This window comes from Urtica dioica, chromosome 8 (assembly GCF_054948205.1).
Source record: "Urtica dioica subsp. dioica isolate 48M chromosome 8, U.dioica_male_clone48M_v1_H2, whole genome shotgun sequence".
Taxonomy (NCBI): Eukaryota; Viridiplantae; Streptophyta; class Magnoliopsida; order Rosales; family Urticaceae; genus Urtica; species Urtica dioica.
Genome location: NC_142763.1, coordinates 47,601,521 through 47,623,497, shown reverse-complemented (window position 1 = coordinate 47,623,497; position 21,977 = coordinate 47,601,521). Strand labels below are relative to the sequence as shown.

Genomic DNA, 21,977 nt, shown 5'->3' with positions numbered 1-21,977 from the left:
ATCTGATCGAGGTGGTGAGTATATGTCTGGAGAGTTCGATGACTTTCTTAAAGAAGAAGGTATCGCTTCTCAGCTTACCGCACCTGGCACACCTCAACAAAATGGAGTGTCAGAGAGAAGAAACCAAACTCTTATGGAGATCGTTAGATCAATGATGAGTTACTCATCACTCCCTATTTCCTTTTGGGGATATGCCCTCGAAACAGCCGCTTATATTCTGAACCAAGTTCCATCCAAGACGGTTCCTGGTACTCCTTATGAACGATGGATGGCCGTAAAGTGAATCTTGGCCGCATCAGAATTTGGGGTTGCCCTGCACACGTGCTAAGGCAAAGACTAGCAAGTTGGGTAGTAGGTCAGAATTGTGCTTGTTTGTGGGATATCCAAAGGAAACCAAGGTTTTCACCTTCTATAGTCCCGAGGACGATAAGACTTTCGTTAGCACGAATGCTCGTTTCCTTGAGGAGGACTTTATGAAGGATGCAAAACCTAGAAGCAAAATTGTGCTTGAAGAAATGTTGGGTGAGGAAGCCTCTACCTCATCTGCAAGAATTGTTCTTACCCCAACTGAAACACAACCTAACTCATCAGAATCTCATCAAGTAGTACTTCGACGTAGTGGGAGGGCTACTCAAAAGCCTGACACGAACATGTCTTATGGAGACTCTCTCGTAGCCGTCTCCGACATGGATGATCCTGTTTCCTATAGCCAAGCAATGGCTTGTTCTGAATCAAACCTTTGGCTTGACGCCATGAAAGTTTAAATGCACTCGATGTATGTCAACAAAGTTTGGAAACTTGTAGACCTTCCTGAAGGGATTAAACCCGTAGGGTGTAAGTGGATATACAAGAAGAAAAGGGGTCCTGATGGGAACGTCGAGACGTTCAAACCACGACTTGTGGCGAAGGGTTATGCCCAACAAGAAGGGATTGACTATGAAGAAACCTTCTCGCCAGTCGCGATGCTTAAATCCATCCGCATACTCCTATCCATAGCTGCAGCTCTCGACTATGAGAACTGGCAAATGGATGTCAAGACAGCCTTTCTGAATGGCAATCTTGACGAGCGTATTTACATGGCTCAACCAGACGGTTTCGTGGATAAAGGTCAAGAGACCAAGGTTTGTGAGTTGCTTAAATCCATTTATGGACTAAAGCAAGCATCTAGGTCATGGAATATTAGATTCGATGAAACTATAAAGAGCTTCGGCTTTGAACAGTCAATAGATGAGCCTTGTGTTTACAAGTTAATACACGAAGGCAAAATTGTGTTTCTGGTACTATATGTCGATGATATACTACTCATTGGTAATGACGTGGGTAACTTATCTGAGGTTAAGGTCTGGCTAGCAAAGCAATTCGATATGAAGGATCTAGGAGAAGCCGCGTACATTCTGGGAATCCAAATCTTTCGAGATAGGAAAAATCGGACCCTGTCGCTCTCTCAAGCATCTTATATTGATAAGGTGATGGATCGCTTCTCGATGCAAGACTCCAAGAAGGGCCAAACACCCTTTAGGCATGGAGTTTCACTCTCTAAGGACCAGTCTCCCAAGACTACACAAGAGATTGAAGACATGAGGAAAATTCCTTACGCCTTTGCCGTAGGAAGCCTTATGTATGCTATGCTTTGCACTAGACCTGACATATGTTTCGCCGTTGGCGTAGTTAGCCGTTTCCACTCCAACCCCGGACCCGAGCACTGGATTGCTGTTAAGCATGTTCTTAAGTATCTTCAAAGAACTAGTAACTTGATGCTTACATACTCAGGTACTGACCTAACTATGACGAGATATACCGACTCCGATTTTCAAGCGGATAAGGATTCCAGGAAATCCACTTCAGGATCTGTGTTCATCCTTAATGGTGGAGCTGTTGTGTGGAGAAGTATTAAGCAATCTTGCATTGCTGACTCCACAATGGAAGCAGAATATGTGCCTGCTTGTGAAGCATCCAAAGAGGCTGTATGGCTTAGAAAATTCCTTAAGTATTTGGAAATTGTTCCAAACGTCGACGAGCCCATGACCCTTTATTGTGATAATAGTGGGGCTGTCGCTAACTCAAAGGAACATCGAAGCCATAAGCGCTCTAAGCATATTGAAAGGAAATACCATTTGATTCGAGCGATCGTTCAGCGCGGAGACTTGGAAGTGAAGAAGATCTCAACGGTGGACAACCTAGCAGATCCATTCACAAAGGCCCTAGCGAACAGGGTCTACGACCAACATCGTGAGGGCTTAGGCATGAAAGACTACACGCATCTTCTTTGAGTCAAGTGGTAGTTTGTTGTCAATGGTGCCCACAAGAAGAGTTGTAATCTTTATATTGTACATTTGATGTAATAAAGTCTCATGAAGACTCTTGCTTGTAATTGCTTATTCGTTAATAAAAGTTGAAACGTTCATTCATTCTTCCGTGTCTGTTTGAAGCTCTATGATAAAACATTAGTCTTTAGTCCATAAACAAACTAAACAACTTACGAAGAGACAAATGTAGATTTGCATGAACAAACTCTTCGTAGTGTTGTCGGTCCGTCTCGGAGCGACGAGAACTAAGGCATCGCTTAGATCCACGCGACCGGTGCAAGGCCCGCACAGCGGCTCCCGGCCGGCGGCCGCCCGGCGTATGACCGGCCCAAAGCCGGCCCAGGCCACTGGCCGGCCCAGAGCCGGCGCCCGGCCACTGACCGGCCCGGAGCCGGCGCCCGGCCGATGGCCTTACCCAAGGCCGGCTCTCCATGGCCGGCACTCCAAGGCCGGCGCTCCAAGGCCGGCTCTCCATGGCCGGCACTCTAAGGCCGGCGCTCCAAGGCCGGCGCTCCAAGGCCGGCTCTCCATGGCCGGCACTCTAAGGCCGGCGCTCCAAGGCCGGCTCTCCATGGCCGGCTCTCCAAGGCCGGTGCTCGCCAAGGCCGGCTCTCCAAGGCCGGCTCTCCATGGCCGGCTCTCCATGGCCGGCTCTTCATGACCGGCTCTCCATGGCCGGCACTCCAAGGCCGGCGCTGGCCAAGGCCGGCTCTCCATGGCCGGCACTCCATGGCCGGCACTCCAAGGCCGCGTCTCCATGGCCGGCACTCCATGGCCGGCACTCCAAGGCCGGCGCTCCAAGGCCGGCTCCCCAAGGCCGGCTCTCCATGGCCGGCACTCCTCCAAGGCCGACCCAAACTTGCTCACTCGGCCAAGGGGTCTCCATACCACCCCTTGGCTGCCTATAAATACCAAGGCACCCCCCTTGGTCCAGGTAATCCATTTTTGAGTCCCGAAACGCTGCCGAACTCGTACTTCGCTCGTTTCGCTCATCTTTGGCCTCTAAACACCCCTAAAACCTCTATACTCCACCTCAATCCCACTAATGTTGAGCGTTGGAGAGGTAAACAGGGGCACCCCCCCTGTTTCCCCTTTGTAGTTCACGTGTTCTCTACCCCTTTTCAGGTACTCTGATGAACTCAAGGGACATCCACAGCTAAGGGACGACTCGGGACACCGGGTCCGACACACTCGAGTCAAGACGAGACCACTTGGTCCGGCCTTGGGTCTAACCGTCTTTGGCTCCTAAATAGTTGTCCGAAAAACAGCGACAACACGTAGTTTGCTTAAAACGATATATTCGCAATCTAAGGGTCAAAGGACTATTGACCCCAGTATGATTGTTAGAAGAATCTATGATGTCTAGTTATGAGGCATTGAGAGTTGGAGACTCTATAGTTCTTCTAGGTATCTTCCGAAGGTACTGAATTGACCAGTGCACTTCTAGAGACAAGATAAGAACAAACCATTTAACCTCTTATGTCTCGAAGTCACTACGTATGAATTGCATCGTGCTTACCTTAATCCTGAAATGAGACATGTCATTTCACACCTTAGTATTCTCATTTGAGAAAGTCAGAGTTCGGACTCACTATGTGATTCCGAACAAGGCCTATTGGTGAAGTACTAAGTTGTGAGTATGTCATGAGTAACTTTGTGAAGTTCTCATAGATATGGAATTCATGTACAAGATTGCTGAAATGCAATGTATATCACCTCATGCTTTGTTCCTTGGAGTGTGAATAAATGAACGGGCCAGTGTCCAAATTGAGTCCTGACTCTTTTTGATGAAACAATGTGACTTGTTAGCTCCTCGTCAATACATTGTTTCTAACTTATTCACAAGCGACAAAGGAGTTGAGGAAATAACAGCTAGAAGGGTAAAATGGTAATTTTGTAAATCCCGACTAGCAGATGATATTCATGAAGGGTAAACACTGATAATATTCTGTGGATCCACTCATTACAATTAGGTTGAATTCTTGAGTAGAAAATAAATTCATTTGAACCGAGAGATTTTCAGTGTCAACTCTTTAGTGGAGTCAGTTGACATTAAGCTAAACTTGGAAAAGGTTTGTGAACTTTTGAGTCCAAGTATTTAGCTCAAGCTTTGTTCATTTGGATCCATGAGGTCACTGTCACGAATCACATCGAGTAGGAATAGTTAAACTGGAAGCTAAGTCAAAACAAGAACGAAAATAGTCAAAAGGGTATTTTTGTCTTTTGAGACATAGGGTGAAATGAATGTCAATAAATTTTTGACAAGGTCATTTAATGACATATTTCACTCGGCCAATATTAGTCTTATTGGGCCTTGTGGATTAATTTCATTTCATAAGAATTTTATTGAAAATTCTTAATGGGCATTTCTCATGTTGTCATGAACAAATGAAGAAGCTTCTAGAAGCTCCTTCTAGAGACCAATTTGGCGCCCATAATACCCATAGGAAGAGAGAATATTTTGTGCATAACTGTATCAAGATACTTTCCAAAAGAAAAAGAGGAAACAAATTTCCCATGCTTGTATAGGAAATTTCGGCCAAGGCAACCAAGAGAAAAACAAAAGAGGAAACTAATCCCTTGAGGATTTGAATGAGGTGGGCGCCTATGTTGATAGGAATGGGTAATAAAAGATTGCTCATAACGGCTTGGAAAATAAGAGGAAACTACTTCTTTCCAAGGCCAACCCTTCTCCTACAAATAGGACCCTCATTCCTCTCATTCTATTCATTCCACATAAGTTAGAGATTAAGAGCCTCTCTCTCTAGAACTTGTGGTTGCCGCCCCTCTCTTCTCTCTCTCTAGTCAAATTCGTTTTATTGTTTTGGCACCTAGGTCCTCATTTGACCTAGAGTTTAGCTCTGCGACTTCAAGACTCGTTCTTAAGTCGTAGTGTTTAAAAGTGCCCACTCACTGATTCCTTTTATTTCGAGTGATTTACTGATAGAAACTTTCGTGGTTGCTCGAGTCGCCAAGGAAGGAAAGAGAGACGTGCTGCGAGGGAGACGAGTGTTGCAACTTTCCAAAAGCTTCTCAAAGTTCAAGCTTCAAGAAAGGTTAGTAAACTTCTAAGCTCATAATAGTTTTTATTTATATGTACTTGCTCTTTGTCTAGGTTAGTAAAAAACTGTTTTTACTTGAAAATAAAATTTTTAAAATTCCGCCGCTTTGCGAAGCGTTAAACTTTTTCTTAAAACCCTAGATCAATTCCAATAGCATCGTGCTTACCTTAATCCTTAAATGAGACATGCCATTTCACAACTTACGTATTCTCATTTGAGAAAGTCAGAGTTCGGACTCACTATGTGGAATTCACGTACAAGATTGCTGAAATGCAATGTACATCACCTCATGCTTTGTTCCTTGGAATGTGAATAACAGCTAGAAGGGTAAATGATAATTACGTAAATCCCGACTAGCTGATGATATTCATGAAGGGTAAACATAGATAATATTTAGTGGATCCGCTCATAATAATTTGGTTGAATTCTTGAGTAGAAAATAAATTCATTTGAACCGAGAGATTTTCAGTATCAACTCTTTAGTGGAGTCAGTTGGCATTAAGCTAAACTTGGAAAAGGTTTGTGAACTTTTGAGTCCAAGTGTTTAGCTCAAGCTTTGTTCATTTGGATCCATGATGTCACTGTCACGACTCACATCGAGTAGGAATAGTTAATCTAGAAGCTAAGTCAAAACAAAAACGAGACAAGTTTTATGAAAATTGTCAAAAGGGTATTTTTGTCCTTTTGGACATATGATGAAATGAATGTCAACAAATTTTTTGACAATGTCATGTGATGACTTAATTTCACTTGGCCAAATTAGATTAATTGGGCCTTGTGGATTAATTTCATTTCATAAGAATTTTATTGAAAATTCTTAATGGGCCTATCTCATGTTGTCATGAACAAATGAAAGTGCTTCTAGAAGCTCCTTCTAGAGTGATGTTGGGCGCCTACTACCCAAGAGAAAAGAGAGAATATTTTGTGCATAAATGTATCAAGATACTTGCCAAAAGAAAAAGAGGAAACAAATTTCCTATGCATGGCATAAGGGAAATTCGGCCATAAGGGTCAAGGGAGAAGCAAATAAAAGAGGAAACAAATCCAAGGACTTTCTAGGCAAGTTTTGGCCGTGTGACTCTATGAAGGAAAAGGGAAATTGGCTCATGAATATGTGATATTCTATAGAAGAGGAAACTACCTTATTGAACGTGAGACCTCTCCTATAAATAGGAGCCTCATTCTTCACATTTAATTCGTCCAAAGTTTTAGAGATTGAGAGCTTCTCTCTCTAGACTTGGCCGACTCCTCTCTCTCTCTCTATTTTCAATTTCGTTTTTAGTTTTTGCACCTAGGTCCTCATTGGACCTAGTGTTTTAGCTCTTCAACTTCAAGAATTGTTCTTAAGTCATAGTGTTTAAAAGTGCCCACACACTGATTCCTCTTTCTCTCGAGTGATTTAGTGATAGAAACTTTCATGGTTGCTCGAGTTACCGAGGAAAGAAAGAGAGACGTGCTGCGAGGGAGACGAACGTTGCAAGCTTTTCCAAAAGCTTCTCAACGTTCAAGCTTCCAAAAAGGTTAGTAATCTTTCATGCTCATATTAGGTTTTATTTACGTGTGCTTGCTCTTTGTCTAGGTTAGTAAAAACTGTTTTACTTGTAAAAGAAAATTTTTAAAATTCTGCCGCTTACCGAAGCGTTAAACTTTTTCTTAAACCCTAGATCAATTCCATAAAAAATGTTGTCACAAAAAACTGGACATATTAAACAATATATTATAAAAAAAAAATTAAAATTGAATGCCTATCACGTACCCCCATTCCAATAGATTTAGCGTGGTATTCTACAAGTTTTTTATTCACGTCAACGCAAAGGATCGTCAACGTTCCCAACGCTTTTTCTCTACGTTCGTAAAACCATTTACTCATTCTCTCCCGGAGAAAATGAAATAGCTTGGCAATATGGAAGTCTCTCTTGGTTTGACATTCATTGCATTCAGCGACTCGGCATTGTTTGATGTCATTATTGAGTACCTCTTCTCCGTGTAGAAACTACGAGCCCATTTTTCGTGGCCTACGTCATTCTGAAGATACGCTCGGACTCTTGGATCTTCCTCATCTATCATAAGCATATACTTTTCAAATTCTGCATATGTGTATGCCTTTGCTGCAGCATAGAACGTCCAATTCACCTTTTTTGATAGACCTTTGATTTGGTTCTTCACATTCTTCAAAAGATGAACCATGCAATAACCATGGTCTGAGTTAGTGAAAACCTTTTTCACACTGTTAATGATTCCCGCGTTCCTGTCAGACACTATGACCTGATGTGACCTCTCCCTGATTGCTTCCTTTAACCTTGTCAAGAAGTAAACCCACGACTCAGTAGATTCTGAATCACCAGCGCCGAATGCGAGGGGGTAAACTTGTTCATTCGCATCCATACCACATGCTGAAAACAGTGTGCCTTTATAGTAACTCTTCAAAAAAGTGTCGTCGATGATAACTACGGGCCGCAGATACTTCCACCCCCTTTTCCAAGCACTAAGCGACATGAAGAAGTATTTGAAACGGTGGGATCGAGGAGTTGTGACAAGGTAGAATGACGAACCTGGATTGTTAGTCGACCACATGTACATGAATTTAGGCAGAGATCTATGTGATGCATCATCGGTGCCAAACAATGATGATAGTGCCGCCTGTCTTGACCTCCATGCTTTTTTGTAGGACATGTCCACTCCAAAATCTTGTTGCATGTAGGACATGATGTCTTTGGGTTTGCATGGTGAACATGAGGGATCGATGTACCTGTGTTTCATAGTCTCACCTACAAATGTGGACGTAGCCTGAGGATGTTCTCCTTGTCTGAATTGTGTAGCACACGTGTGCTCAGAGTCATACCTGCAAGAATGTATGAGCAATGTTAATTTCGGGTGACCACGATAATATCAATGTAGAAATAAGTAATAAGTTATCTCCTCACTTCAAAGATCTAGGATGTAGTCTTTTTTACTCCACGAACAGACCACGCACATGAGTCATCTCGACAAACAACATGGATATACCGTTTGTTAGAAGTCTTCGTCTTGAACGTAAAATGTTTGGTGATTGCTAACATGCATAAATGTTTCTTCAGAGTTGCTTTGTTGGCATACAATCCTCCTTTGACTAGTCTCAGCGGAGAGTGAACATCCGACACATCAAGGTCAGTATGCATATTTTGGTTATCCGTGGAAGGCGTAGCGCATTGAATCGTCCTCCTCGTTCTAGAGCAAGGCGTACTAAACCGTTTTGGAGTGCCTGAGCACGGAGGGGTCTGATTCGGGTCAGGGATCTCGGGAGAACTAGCCTCCGACTTAGGAGACGACATGTCCGCTTGTGCTGGTTGACCGGTGTTCGGAGTTGAACTAACGCCTGAGTCCGAAACCAACGGCTCTTGCTTCAATGGCTCCATATCTACTACCAAACTAAGTTTGGATCTGTCCGGTTTCTCCTTCTGAAGATGCAAGTAACATTTCAAACTTAGGTCGGAGTCAATACTTACTGGGGGTACCGACCCTTCTGTCTCATAAGAAACACAGAGGAGTTGATTTTTAGGTGAGCGATTGAGCGTGTCATACAATAACTGCATAAACTCCTTGTACGTTGCTTTTGCCGGTATTAAGATTCCCACTGCACACCCAGGGCCAGCGTCGTATCGTTCATGTTTCACCCATCTACCGCTATGCTTGACGAAGGTATGAATGTCTTTCATAATTGCAAATAGTGGAGATAAAGTCACATTAAATTATTTTCTCATAAAAATTTATTATATGTGCAGATATATAGTAAGCTCTTGAATCCATATTATTTAAGCAAAATTGACAAAGAGTTATAAAAATTTTATATAAGAAAAAATATAGGATGCAGAATTTAGTTTCGTGACTATGTTGTCACTACATACTTTAGTTGTCACTGCAGACTTTAGTTTCGTGACTAAGGTCTCACTTCATAATTTAGTTTCGTGACTACGATGTCATTGCAGACTTTAGTTTCGTGACTATGGTGTCACGAAATAATTTAGTTTCGTGACAATATTGTCACGAAATAATATTGTTTTGTGACTATATTGTCACGACATATCGAGTCATGTTGAAGCTTTCGTGACTATGGGTGTCACGAAATAATTTATCGTGACAATATTGTCACGAAATAATTTCGTTTTGTGACTGTATTGCCACGAAATATGGAGTCATGCTGAAGCTTTCGTTACAACGTTTGTCACAAACACTGTAACGAAATGACTATGTATGAGGGAGCTTACCGGAATAAAGAGCGAAAAGAGTGTCAATGTGGGAGCTTCTGCGCCGCAACAGACAGAGAGAGACGGCGGCAAAGGTGGGTGGCCTTGGAAGACGACGGACGGCGCGAACGAAGAGAGAGACGAGGGATGGCCGTCAAGTTAGAGAGAGAGGAGGGAAAATGAGACATGACGCGGACACCAGACGCCGGCTGAGATCCAGACACCCGGACGACAATGAGACACGACGCCAATGGAGGAGATGCGACGGAGACAATGGAGGAGATGAAACCGATAATAACTTAAAGAAAAGAAAAGAAAGAAGGAGAGATGAGAGTAGGGTTTAGTTTTTGAGATTCTTTACAAATAAATAAATAGAAAATAAATAAGGGTATAATGGTAATTACATAAATAGAAATAAATGAAGAGGTCCTATTGCTGACCTTTTAAAAAAAAATGTCCAAAAAATTCATTTGGTCATTTTTTTACTCCTAGTTTTGGAACTCCCTAGTATTTTATGCATGAACTAGCCATTTCAAACTTGTGTTTAGCAAAATAACCAAGGTTTCAGAAGTTAGTGCATTTTAGCCACTTATAATATACAAATACTAATATACCCTTAATTATTTTCAAAAAAATTAATCTAAATTTCCAACATTTTAATCCACGGCACTTTCTGATTAATTTTCTATTCGATACACCAGAAGAAGATGTCAAAAAATTTAATCCTTATTTCAAAATATTTAATCCACTCTTCGATAACGCAGAAGAAGAAAAAGAAGAAGATGTCAAAAAAATTAATCTTGCTTTTCAAAAACTTTAATCCATTCGATAAATCAAAAGTGGAAAAAGAAGAAAGTGTCAAAACTTCAATCCCGATTTCAAAAATTTTAATCCACTGTTCGATAAACCAGAAGTAGAAAAAGAAGAAAAATTGTCAAAAAATTTAATCCCGCTTTAAAAAAATTTAATCTACTGTTCGATAAATAAAAAAGAAGAAGAAGAAGATGGTGGTGATGACGATTGACGATGAAACCTCCTCCGGAACGTCGAAAACGAAATTTCTCAATATTTGACAGAGATTTCTTCAATATATCACCATTTTTTTTCTCCGAAATCTAGGGTTTTGGCCGCCGGAGATCTGGTGATTCTCTTCGAGGCGACCTTTGGAGAATCAACGACGGCCATGCGAGGGGATTCAGATTCGAAGCTGATCCCATCTTCTCTGATGACGTGTAAACTACCGTCGAAAAACATCATCAGCGCCTTCTTCTGCACTCCGGTTGTAGCGGCAACGGATTGGAGCTCTGGCGTGTTTGGGGCGGCAACGACGGAGGACCATCGAAGAGCACATCAGACGATGGAGTTGAGGGATTCGGGTTTGACTGAGAGAAGAGAAGATAAGGGATTGTTGATGGTGAATAACGGAATCAATATGAAGAGCAAAATTGTATGTGGGTATTTTGAGGGTTTTGTCAATTTTTGGCTATTTTGCCTCAACTTTAGAAAGTTTAGCTATTTTTCCAAACTCAGACTTTAAAATGGCTATATAGCCGCATCACCCTTTAGAATATTCCTAAGGAGTTAGTTAGTTAAGAAAGTGAAAATATTCGAAAGTTGTTTTGTAATTTTTTTAATATTAGCCGCTCAAGTTTCTAATTTTCATAAATAATCGTTTTCAATAACAGTTAATCAGATTTCAATAACAGTTAATCGGATTTCGATAGTTGTTGACAAGATTTCTATAGTTGTTAATTATATTTTAATAGTTGATCATATTTCAATAACTATTGACCAGATTTCAATAATTTTTAATCATGTTTCAATAACAGTTAATTAGATTTCAATAGTTGTTTATCAATACTTGGTGATAATATTTCAATAATTGTTTATTAAATTTTTGAAACATGAATGTATTTTTGTCCCAAAAAACATAAATACTTACTTGTGAAATATTTTAAAATATGAGTATGAAATTTTCTCAAATATATATAGGCTTGTATTCAAGAGCTTATAATGAAATGAGAAATTGTTAGTTTGGGAGCTTTGTATTGGCTTGAAGAAGACGCACTATTGACTTGAGTTACACTTATAACTCATATGAATTTCGGAAATATTTTCCATTTTTTATACACAAAAAAGTCGTGCTGAAAAGGGGTGTTTGTTGTAGTGTTTAGACCAAAATATTCATCACCGTCTTAATTTTTTATATTTATATTTTTTACGTGTATTATTAAGTACAAAACAAAGGAAGCAACACTGCTACTTTCATATATTATTGCTCATATCATGGTGTAAATAAAAAGGAAGAAGTTGATGCATACATTTAGCTATGTGTTAGTGGTAATTAGCATATAGAACGTTCGATCGAATATTCAAGGACACTAAAATACTTGCGCACAAGTCTTTCCTAAGAATTCAAAGTATAGCTACTATAATGCACATTTCTTATGAAGATTCAAAGTGCCGAGTTTTTTTTCTTCTTCTTAAAACACAAAATTTAAATGCCCACCATAAATTGATAACACACGTCTTTCAATTAGAAGACCATTTTCATTTTGGAAATGTTTGTAGTGTGGTAGTTTGTTTGACCACGTTGATATTCATTTCATTAAGGTTGATATTGTTTATAACTAGTGTTGCTTCTTCTAAGGAAGACCAATTCAAAGAATTTTTCTTCAATGGTTTCGGCCGCTAGTGCTTCTGAGGAGGCTGTTGAATATCTCGATCATTATAATACTTTTTAACTAAAATATTATTCTTCTTATTATCGATATATTATTTACTTAAATAATGGATCCCTGTAACAGTTATGTATTTAGATTATGAACCTAGTCTTTAGTCTCCTCACGTTTATAATTTTGTATTAAACTCAAGTCTCTAGTGGACTCGTCACATCTCTCCACATTCATTATCACTTTAACGGCTGCGACTATACTCTAGAAATAAATATATCTCACCAGTCACCACATATAATTTAATGTAACAAGATTCTCAGCAATATCTAAACAACTATCTATCAATATTATTATTAAGTTAAATATTGGAGTTAATGGTCCTAAAGTAATTTCATTCCAAATTTACGTACACGAGAGCCAGAAATAAATGGACCGTACAGAGTGGAAATAAATGAGAACTATTATTACAAGAGTAAAATATTCTCTACAGTCTAAAATTCCAAAAACCAAAATTAAATTAAGTGAAATTAATGGCCAACAACATGCATGGCACAAAACAAGAGAAATAAAGGAAACTAAATGGAATCAAAATAAGTTAGAAACTGGAGAACATATTTTAAAAAGCATATGTGTGTATGTGTTTACCTAAAACGAATATATATATATATTGCGTAACGCAAGCAAACTCTTGTGTTTGCCTATGACGCTGATAATATTGTATTTGTTGTCTCTCTCTCTCTCTATATCTGTTATGATTAGAAAGCGTGAAGAAGTAATTAATTAATCCAAAAGGTGCTGCTGAAAGAAACTCAAATCCTCTTCGCTCCACCAATTCTCAAACGAGTAGTCCCCAACATTAGCAGCACCACCACTCATGAACACGTCAGCATCGTAGTAATCGCTCACTTCGAGACCCGACCCGGTCCGGTCAAAGCAGTCGGTCAGCTGGGCATCTGACGTGTCAGGCGACGAGTGGGCCAATGGGGTTTGAATTGGCCGTGCAGGGGAAACGGGTCGGGTTGATTGGATCCGTTCGACGAGGCGCGGGATCCACACGTGACGCATGGCGTCTTGGAATTGCTTGCTGTTGACGTCACACTTGAGTTGCTTCGCCTGCTTTTGCACTCTAGTCCTCCAGTAGTTTTTTATTTCGTTGTCAGTCCTTCCTGGTAGGTATTGGGCTATCTTGGACCACCTACAGATATATAAACATTTTCATTCATTACGAATTCTCTTCACACATCGCATTCACATCCTCGCACACCATAAAAGTCAAATACTTGCTTTTTTTCGATCTTAAAATAGCTTAATACCCTGTTTAGAAAAAAAAAAAAATTTACCTGTTGCCCCAACGAGCATGGAGTTCGAGGATCAAGAGCTGTTCTTGGAGAGTAATGTTTCCTCGTCTAACGCTTGGCCTCAAGTAGTTTAGCCATCTCAGCCTACAGCTTTTTCCGGTTCTTTTCAGACCTGTATGTGTATGTGCGTAATTAGCATACATGATCCTAGTAGAAATATATGCATATATTGCTGTGTATATATATTACATATGTACGTACCTGCATGACGAGCAAGAGAGTTCCAACGGCCATCACCGTGAGCCGAAACGTAATTGAAAAGCAAAGAGTCTTCTTCAGCTGTCCATGGGCCTTTTCTCAGCTCAACGATTAGTGATTCGTCATGATCTTCATGATGAAACAGTTGAGCTCTTGATATCCCATATTCTTGATCCACTGCCAATGAATCCATTTTCTCAACTCTTAATAAAGGTTTTTGAGAGGGATAGATATTATTTTTATAAAATAATAATTTTTTGGTGTATGAGAGGGTTGAGGAAGAAGTACTATATTGCTAGTTCGAGGTTTAGGTTTGATGGGGTTTGGATTAGATTGAGTGTTATTTATATAGAGAAGGTCTAAGGATGTGAATTGACTGAAATGGAACCAATACTATATATTTCCTTAAAAAATGAGAATAAAAAAGTCACGCACACATTAGTGTGTAAAATATGTGTGACTGACTGATCAACGCGGACGAAGAAAGTGAGAGATCAATTAGGAATAATGCTATTAACTCTACCCTATGACTATGATATTATATTTAGGAAAAAGTAACACCAAGCTGAGAAAAAGAGTGTTTTTTTTTTTTTTAATATGCTTGACCCTTTGACTTTTTTAGTCTCTCACGCGGATATACTACACAACTTGTGTCACCGCTAATTTAGTAAGATAGTTTTCCTTCCAAATGCATATAGTGAGTGCTGTGTTTTATATTTAAATCCAAGCAGGATCTTTTTTTATTTTTTATTTTTATTTACATTTCCGAGATATCATTGAAATAGTTATATATATGTTTGGAGGAACAGTCGTCATACATGTTTTGCAACATGTGTATATAATGTTAAAGAGACCGACCACTTATTAGCACATAATACTATATATCGTGTGCTCTACAAACCAGTAAAACTCTCTCTCTCTCTCTCTCTGTCTCTCTCTCTCGATAAAGACTGATCAAAATTGTAGATTGATGTGATATTGGCCATAGAATAAAATATTAAGGGTGTCGGTACAATTATCTACCTTAAAAAAGATAAATTACATCAATTCCCAACTCTTGACTTGGTAACTAACAGACTATTCATATCGAAAAAACCACAAAAATTTATCTGAACTTTGGTAATCTTGGACTTTCACCTCTCACGTCAAGTTTTGATAGTTACCATCCATATGTGAGGCACGTTTTAGTCACGTGAGAATATGAATGAGGAAAATTATCATTTTGCCTTCCTTTTAATTCAGCCTAATAAATGAATAATGTTTTTTTGAAAATAATTTCATAATATCATTTAATAAATCTCTCGATTTGAAATCCTCCAAATCCTAGATTCCCAAAATTTTCATCGCGAATCAAGCTTCCCAGCCCATTCGAAAACCTAAATCTCATAGTCGTACGCAAGGGCGTCGTCTTCTCAAAATGGTTTCTCAGCCGTCGTCCCTGAAACGTAGTTTTTCAATCGTCGTCCGATCCCTCGTCGCTATCGTGGTGTGTTGAGTGTCGAGCGTACGGCGTGGACCTTTGAAAAAGCATGACGGAGGTTTTATGGGTGTTCAACATACAAGGTTATGTTGCAAGTATTCATTTCTTCCATGTTCTTCGGATGTGTTAATTTCGTCCATATTTTGGTCCGTCTATGTTCATTTCGATTGTGCAGAAGAATGGCGAACCATGTTCTGGAATGTTAGAGTGGATTGATCCACAAATGTGTAAAAGGTTTATCCAAATCATACTCGGCTTGCTGAAGAAAATTAATAAACTCGAAGACGAACGAAATGTCGAATTGTCAAAGAAGTTCGGTGATGATGGAATCCAAATTGAACTGAAGAGCGGGATGATAAGAGAGGAAGCCAAAACCATTAAACGTTACCTGATTGCAATTGTTGTTGGAGTTGTTTGGGTTATATTTTTCAAATAGCTTTTTTGTTATTTTGTAACAATAGCCTTAATGGTTTATCATATTTGATCTGTGTAATGTTTTTATGTGACTTTTTTGTATGTTAAATGAACTCCAATGAATGTCACTGATGTGTGTCATTGATATGTTTTGTTGTTCGCCCGTTCCAGACCGCCAAGGACGGAGCGATCACGATAGCTCCCCGAACGTCCAAGCTCGAGCAACCGGTCCCGGCCAGGCAAGCCCCAGGCGGCCAATCCCGGGCAGCGGCCAGTCCTGGTCGACCAGCCCCGGGTAGCCAGTCCCGAACAGCCAGTTCTGGCCGGCCCTTTCTGGTCGTTCGGCATTGGTCTACCAATGACCGGCTCGACGGTTTGCATGCCGAAGTCCATTCTTAAGGCAAGGGAAAAGAGTCTCCTTGTATATAAATACAAATCTCGACTCCAAACACAAGGTAATCCGAATTTGAGCTCCGAAACGCTTTCGAACCTCTGAGTCACTCGTTTCACTCATCTTGGGCATATAAACCCCTCTATTTCCCTTTTGTAGTTCACTGTTTCTTTTTCTTTCAGGATCAAAGAAGGACGAGAGAGACCGATCACATCTAGGGAGAACTCGGATACCGAGCTTAGGACGCTGTGGCTCGAACGCGATCACTTGGTCTGGCCTTGGTTCAAACCGTTTGGGGCCTATAAATCGTTATAAAAAAACGAGCAACAACATTTTGAAACTAAAAGGAGGGGACTTCCCGACTTGGCAGCTCGTTCCTTCTACCACACTTTCCTACTACTTCCCTACTTCCTGATAAATACTCTCGATAGATGAGTAATTTGTCCGCAGCAACCGCGGCCAGCCGATCGATTAGCTCGAGGTACGGTTTGAGAAATTTGGTACACTGAGTAGGTGATCAATGGCCTAGATATAATTAGAGACAACCCATCGAAATGACTGACGACGCCCGCCCGCCCTCAGGGAAGACATGGCCCGGAGGCTCACCGAGCTCCTCGACCAGCCATGGGTTGACGGTATCCTTATCGCCAGCCTCCTCGGTAACGACATCGAGGATGATTTTTACCACAACGAGACAGACCCCGACTATGTGGGAGACTCAAAGATGGGTGAGGCCGACATCAACCATTTACACACCCGGTCCGCAAGGCCGAGGGGTAGTTTTGAAGTCCCGGCTCGAAGTCAACAAAGAACGGCTCCGTAGGCGTGTCAAACCTCACGAAACTCTCGAGGATAGGGTCCCTCGACTTCGAAGGGAGTTGGGACACGACTTTCCACTCGAGATAGGGTTAACGACGGTGAGGACGGGGCCAATAGTCGCGAGGCCCGTCGAATGGCTCAAACAAGAGAAGCGTCTCCTCGCCAGACACTTAACGGGAACCTAAGAGAGCACCTAACTACATTAACACTCTACGCGACACACTCGCATAGAGCAAAAAGTGGTAAAATCGACCCAAAATGAGACACGTCGCTGACATGCATCCAACTGACTAGGAATCAAGACCAAGACAACAGACAAAATGCAACACATGCACCACCAAGTGTCACGTTCATTGAGAACCAAGTCTACACCTAGCCCTACCCAACGCATGACATGTGCGCCAACAGACGCCATTCTCATCGAGGAAGTGGTCTCACTCGCCACCAACACGTACGCCGACAAGCGACGAATCTCGTTGGGTTCACTGCTTGCACCCGCATGATGAACAGCTGGTTTGGCCCGCGTCCATGGATAGCCAAGTCACCGGATGTGAGCCACCGCCCCGCGAGGCTCAAACTGTGCAAAACAGATCAGGCCTCAATTGTTTGATCGAGCAAATAAGACACACGCCAACAAAAGAAAACCTGATAAGATAAAATGCAACTCAAGTAAGTCAAAACAAAATCTGAAAGAAAAAATAATAGAAGAGAGTAACCATGAAGGGTTCAAATGTACCAAAACACAAGCGCTAAACAAGTGCGCATAACACAAAGACAAACACGAGCTAAACAAATGCGCAAGGCTAATAAACTCAACTATTCGGAACCAAAGTTAATTTGTTCCTCGTCAACATCAGAAGGAAGAGTGCCTGGCAAACTGGTAGTGTCATTACAGGAAGGACGATTGGTCGATTAGGCTGCTTTAGTAGAGGGGGGGGGGATCTCCGAGCCTCCCATGGGTGGCACATCGTACAACGAGGGAAACATGCTGTGGAAAAATCCGAACATGGTCCCACGATACGCGTTGTTCTTCACGGTCGCATATCGGAATCGGACCACGGCCACATATCGGGCTTCCTCCATTCACCAAGGCCCTAGCGAACAAGGCCTTTGTCGTCGCAGTTTTTCGGACAACGATTTAGGAGTCGCAGACGGTCAGACCCAAGGCCGGACCAAGTGGTCTCGCCTCGACTCGAGCGTGTCGGACTTGGTATCCCAAGTCGTCCCTTAGCTGTCTGTGGTATCTGTCTCGTCCAGGCACCTGAAAAGCAAGCAAGAAATGTGTGAACTACAAAGGGAAAACAGGGAGGTTGCCCCTGTTTACCTCTCCGACGCTCAACATTAGTAGGATTGAGGTGGTTTGTAGAGGGTTTAGTGTTTAGGGGTCGAGACTTGAGAAAAACGAGCGAGGTACGAGTTCGGCAGCGTTTCAGTACTCAAATTTCGGATTACCTGGACTAGGGGAGAGACCCCTATATTTATAGGCGACCAAGGAGCGTCATGAACAACCCTTTGGCCGAGGGCTACCTCTGACTCGGCCATGGACGGCTCTGACCCGGCCATGGACGGCTCTGACCCGTCCATGGAGGCCATGGACGGCTCTGACTCGGCCATGGAGGCCATGGCCGGCTCTGACTCGGCCGTGGAGGCCATGGCCGGCTCTGACTCGGCCATGGACGGCTCTGACTCGGCCGTGGAGGCCATGGCCGGCTCTGACTCGGCCATGGACGGCTCTGACTCGGCCGTGGAGGCCATGGCCGGCTCTGACTCGGCCATGGACGGCCCTGACTCGGCCATGGAGGCCATGGCCGGCTCTGACCCAGCCATGGATGGCTCTGACTCGGCCATGGAGCCCACGGCCGGCTCTGAGATGGTCGTGCGCCGGGAAAGACTCGGGGAAGCCGCCATATGTTGTCGTTGCCGTACCGGGCCGGAACGGACCGGTAACATTAGCCCCCCGAGTTTATTATCGAGTGTAACTCGTGTGATAAACTCGAAGCCTCTGCCGTTATTGGCCCATCGGAGTAGCCCATCGCCAAGAGGTATGTTCCGACGCCCTTTAATATTATTATTTTATTTTTTGTCGGTCACCCTCGTCTTGTTACACTACTACAAATGTTGGATTATACAACCCACTTTCTACAACGCTTAACATAAGCGTTGTAGAAACTAGGGATTCTACAACGCTTAACATAAGCGTTGTAGAAACATAGTGTTTCTACAACGCTTATGGCTAAGCGTTGTAGAATCTCGGTGTTTCTACAACGCTTATGGATAAGCGTTGTAGGATCTGATGGTTTCTACAACGCTTTTGTAAAGCGTTGTAGAAGAACTTAAATTTCAGATTTCCCACAACGTTAACACAATCCGTTGTAGAACCGTCGCCGCGGCACCATGTGATTTTCGCCGCGGCGAAAACTTTCTACAAGGCAAGTTCAAAGCGTTGTAGAAGGATGGACCTCGCCGCGGCGAAGAATTCTACAACGCTTTTTATAAGCGTTGTAGTATAGAGTCGCCGCGGCGATGGTCATCTCTCGCCGCGGCGAGATTATGTCGCCGCGGCTGGAAATATACTCCGCCGCGGCGAGAAGGATACCGTGGCCTAGCAGTTTTTTATGAAACTGCCTCGCCGCAGCGATGAAGGACTCCCGCCGCGGCGAGAGGATCCTACAACGGTTAGAATATCCGTTGTAGGATCTTCTCGCCGCGGCGAAGACATATTCTCGCCGCGGCGAGGTATTTAGGTTTTCACTATATAAACCAGGTTTCAGTTTTTTTTCTCATTCTCCTCAAAATACAAGCGCGAGACAAACTATTTCGGCCGAGTATGTCTTCATTTTCTCTTCCAAATTCCCTCGCCACGTCCTCGCCGCCCCGATTTCTCGCCGTCGCCTTGTCCTCGCCGCCATTCTCGCTCGCCACATCCTCGCCGCCATTCTCGCTCGCCACGTCCTCGCCGCCCAACTCTCTCGCGCCTCTCTCTCCCTCACCGCCTCTCACTCTCTTTTTAAAGGTACGATTTTCTAAGTTTTTAAGGTGGTTATTGATTTAATTTCGTGTTGTTGATATGGATTTCGTGTTTTTGAATATGGATTTCATGTTATTTCCCCGAGTTGCATGTTGTGCTTATTGATTTAACAAAATTAGGGTTATTGATTTAAGGTGGTTATTTATTTAACAAAATTAGGGTTTTTTTTATTTTATTATGAATGAATTTGAGTTAGAATTTGTGTTAGAATGAATTTGAGTTAGAATTTGTGTTAGAATGAATTTGAGACGTTAGAATTTGTGTTAGAATGAATTAGAGTTAGAATTTGTGTTAGAATGAATTTGAGACGTTAGAATTTGTGTTAGAATGAATTAGAGTTAGAATTTGTGTTACAATGAATTTGAGTTAGAATTTGTGTTAGAATGGAATTGTTTATGAATTTGATATTGTTATGTTTAAATGAAGTTGGAATTGATATAGAATTTGTGATTGTTGTGACATTGTTAGTATTTAAAATGGTTATGTTGATTGTAGATGTCGAGATTGAATTTTTTATGATTATGCTTTGTGAAGGTGAAAAATGGTTCGAACAAAAAATCCGGCGGGCGCCACGGCTCCGAGCACTTCCAAAGGTCCTAGTAAAAGTAAAAGTAAGCGAGCTCGTCAATTGTCCCCTGAAGCAGATTATAACACGAGTATCTTCACCAGCAAGGCCGCGGAGGATCGTTACGACAAAATCTCGTCGCGTAGTGTGATCCCTGAGCGGGGATTCAATGTGAGCTCTAACACCGAGATAGGAGTGTCAATCCGCAACAGTATTCTTGGTCATGACTGGGTGAAGTATTGTGCCGTTCCCGAGTTCGAGGCGAACTTAAACTTCGTGTACGAATTCTACGCAAACTTACCAGATCACAATGGAGATGTTGTGACGGTCCGAGGTAGACCGGTCGATGTGAGCGTCGAAGCGATCAACAATTTGCTTGGGACCCCAGATGTGCCTTTCGAGAATGAAGGCTATCGGGAATGGTTGAGAACATGCAGCCACGAGGAGATGGCGAGGTTGCTGTGCATTCCAGGAGAGGATTGGGTCCTTGAAAAAGGGAAAAGGGTACTCAAGCGTGACCAACTCACCAGGATTGCTAAAGCTTGGATTTACTTTGTTTGCGCTCGCCTCTATCTGATCAAGCACTTTACCACTCTTGACGAGGGTCGTATCCAGGTGTTGTTCTGCATCATAAAAGGTCATTCTATCAACGTCGGTCGATTCATCTACAATTGGATGAAGAGTCTAGACTATACTAATGAACGACACGGTTTGCCATATCCGTCGATCATTACCGGCCTTTGTACAAATGCGGGGGTAGGACGCTCGAAAAGGGATACGATCAAGGGTCCTATGGGGCCTATTACGAATAACATCATCGATCGCTACAAGATTAGGGAGGTACCACAAGAGGAGGAAGCGGAGGAAGAGGAGGAGGAAGGGGAAGAGGGACCACCAGTCAACGAGCCTCGATTGTTCTTACCAGCACCTCCGGTAGTCGACCCCGCCACCATCGATTACATAGCTCAATGCTCCAACTATCTCGACGGCGGGTTCCAACACACGCAACAGTACATGCACCAACAAGCGGAGTATGGCGCCTCTCACATCAACCAACTGAACGATCTCTACTCTCGGTGGGACATCAACCAAGAGAACCAGGTGTTATTTCCTCCATATCCTCAATACTCCGATTATCCGTACCCACCACCACAGTGGCCACCGCATATGGCACCTCCTCAATATCCGGCGCACTCACCATCACCACCACCACCGAATGACGACTAAACCAACAACACCAACTTTAAATTTTAAATTTAAGACTCGTTTGGTTTGTTTAAGCTTCATTTTAAATTTAAATTAAGAATCGCATGGTTTGTTTATGTTTAAGACTCGTGTTTTAGTTAATGTGTGTTTGAGACTTGATTAATATTTAAAAATTGTGAAATCTGAATGTGTGATGGTTTTTTATTTGAATGATAATTTTTCTGTTGAAAACCAGGTTTAAAATGGGAAAGA

General features: G+C 42.2%; 1 protein-coding gene across 1 annotated transcript; it reads right to left on the bottom strand.

Moving 5' to 3' along the window:
• Positions 1-12,644: 12,644 nt before the first annotated feature.
• LOC149389965 (transcription factor MYB2-like) lies at positions 12,645-14,173 on the bottom strand. The gene is made up of 3 exons (XM_089624339.1): positions 13,826-14,173; positions 13,607-13,736; positions 12,645-13,461 (listed from the first exon to the last, which is right to left on the bottom strand). Exons 1-3 carry the CDS (start codon positions 14,013-14,015, stop codon positions 13,047-13,049), a joined length of 735 nt encoding a protein of 244 aa, XP_089480465.1. The 5' UTR covers positions 14,016-14,173; the 3' UTR covers positions 12,645-13,046.
• Between the last annotated feature and the right edge of the window lie 7,804 nt (positions 14,174-21,977).

Coding starts and splice junctions, on each gene's coding strand:
- LOC149389965 (XM_089624339.1), bottom strand. CDS start 14,015: ATGGATTCATTGGCAGTGGATCAAGAATATGGGATATCAAGAGCTCAA. Junction 13,737..13,825: donor CTCTCTTGCTCGTCATGCAG/GTACGTACATAT, acceptor ATACACATACAG/GTCTGAAAAGAACCGGAAAA. Junction 13,462..13,606: donor CATGCTCGTTGGGGCAACAG/GTAAATTTTTTT, acceptor ATATATCTGTAG/GTGGTCCAAGATAGCCCAAT.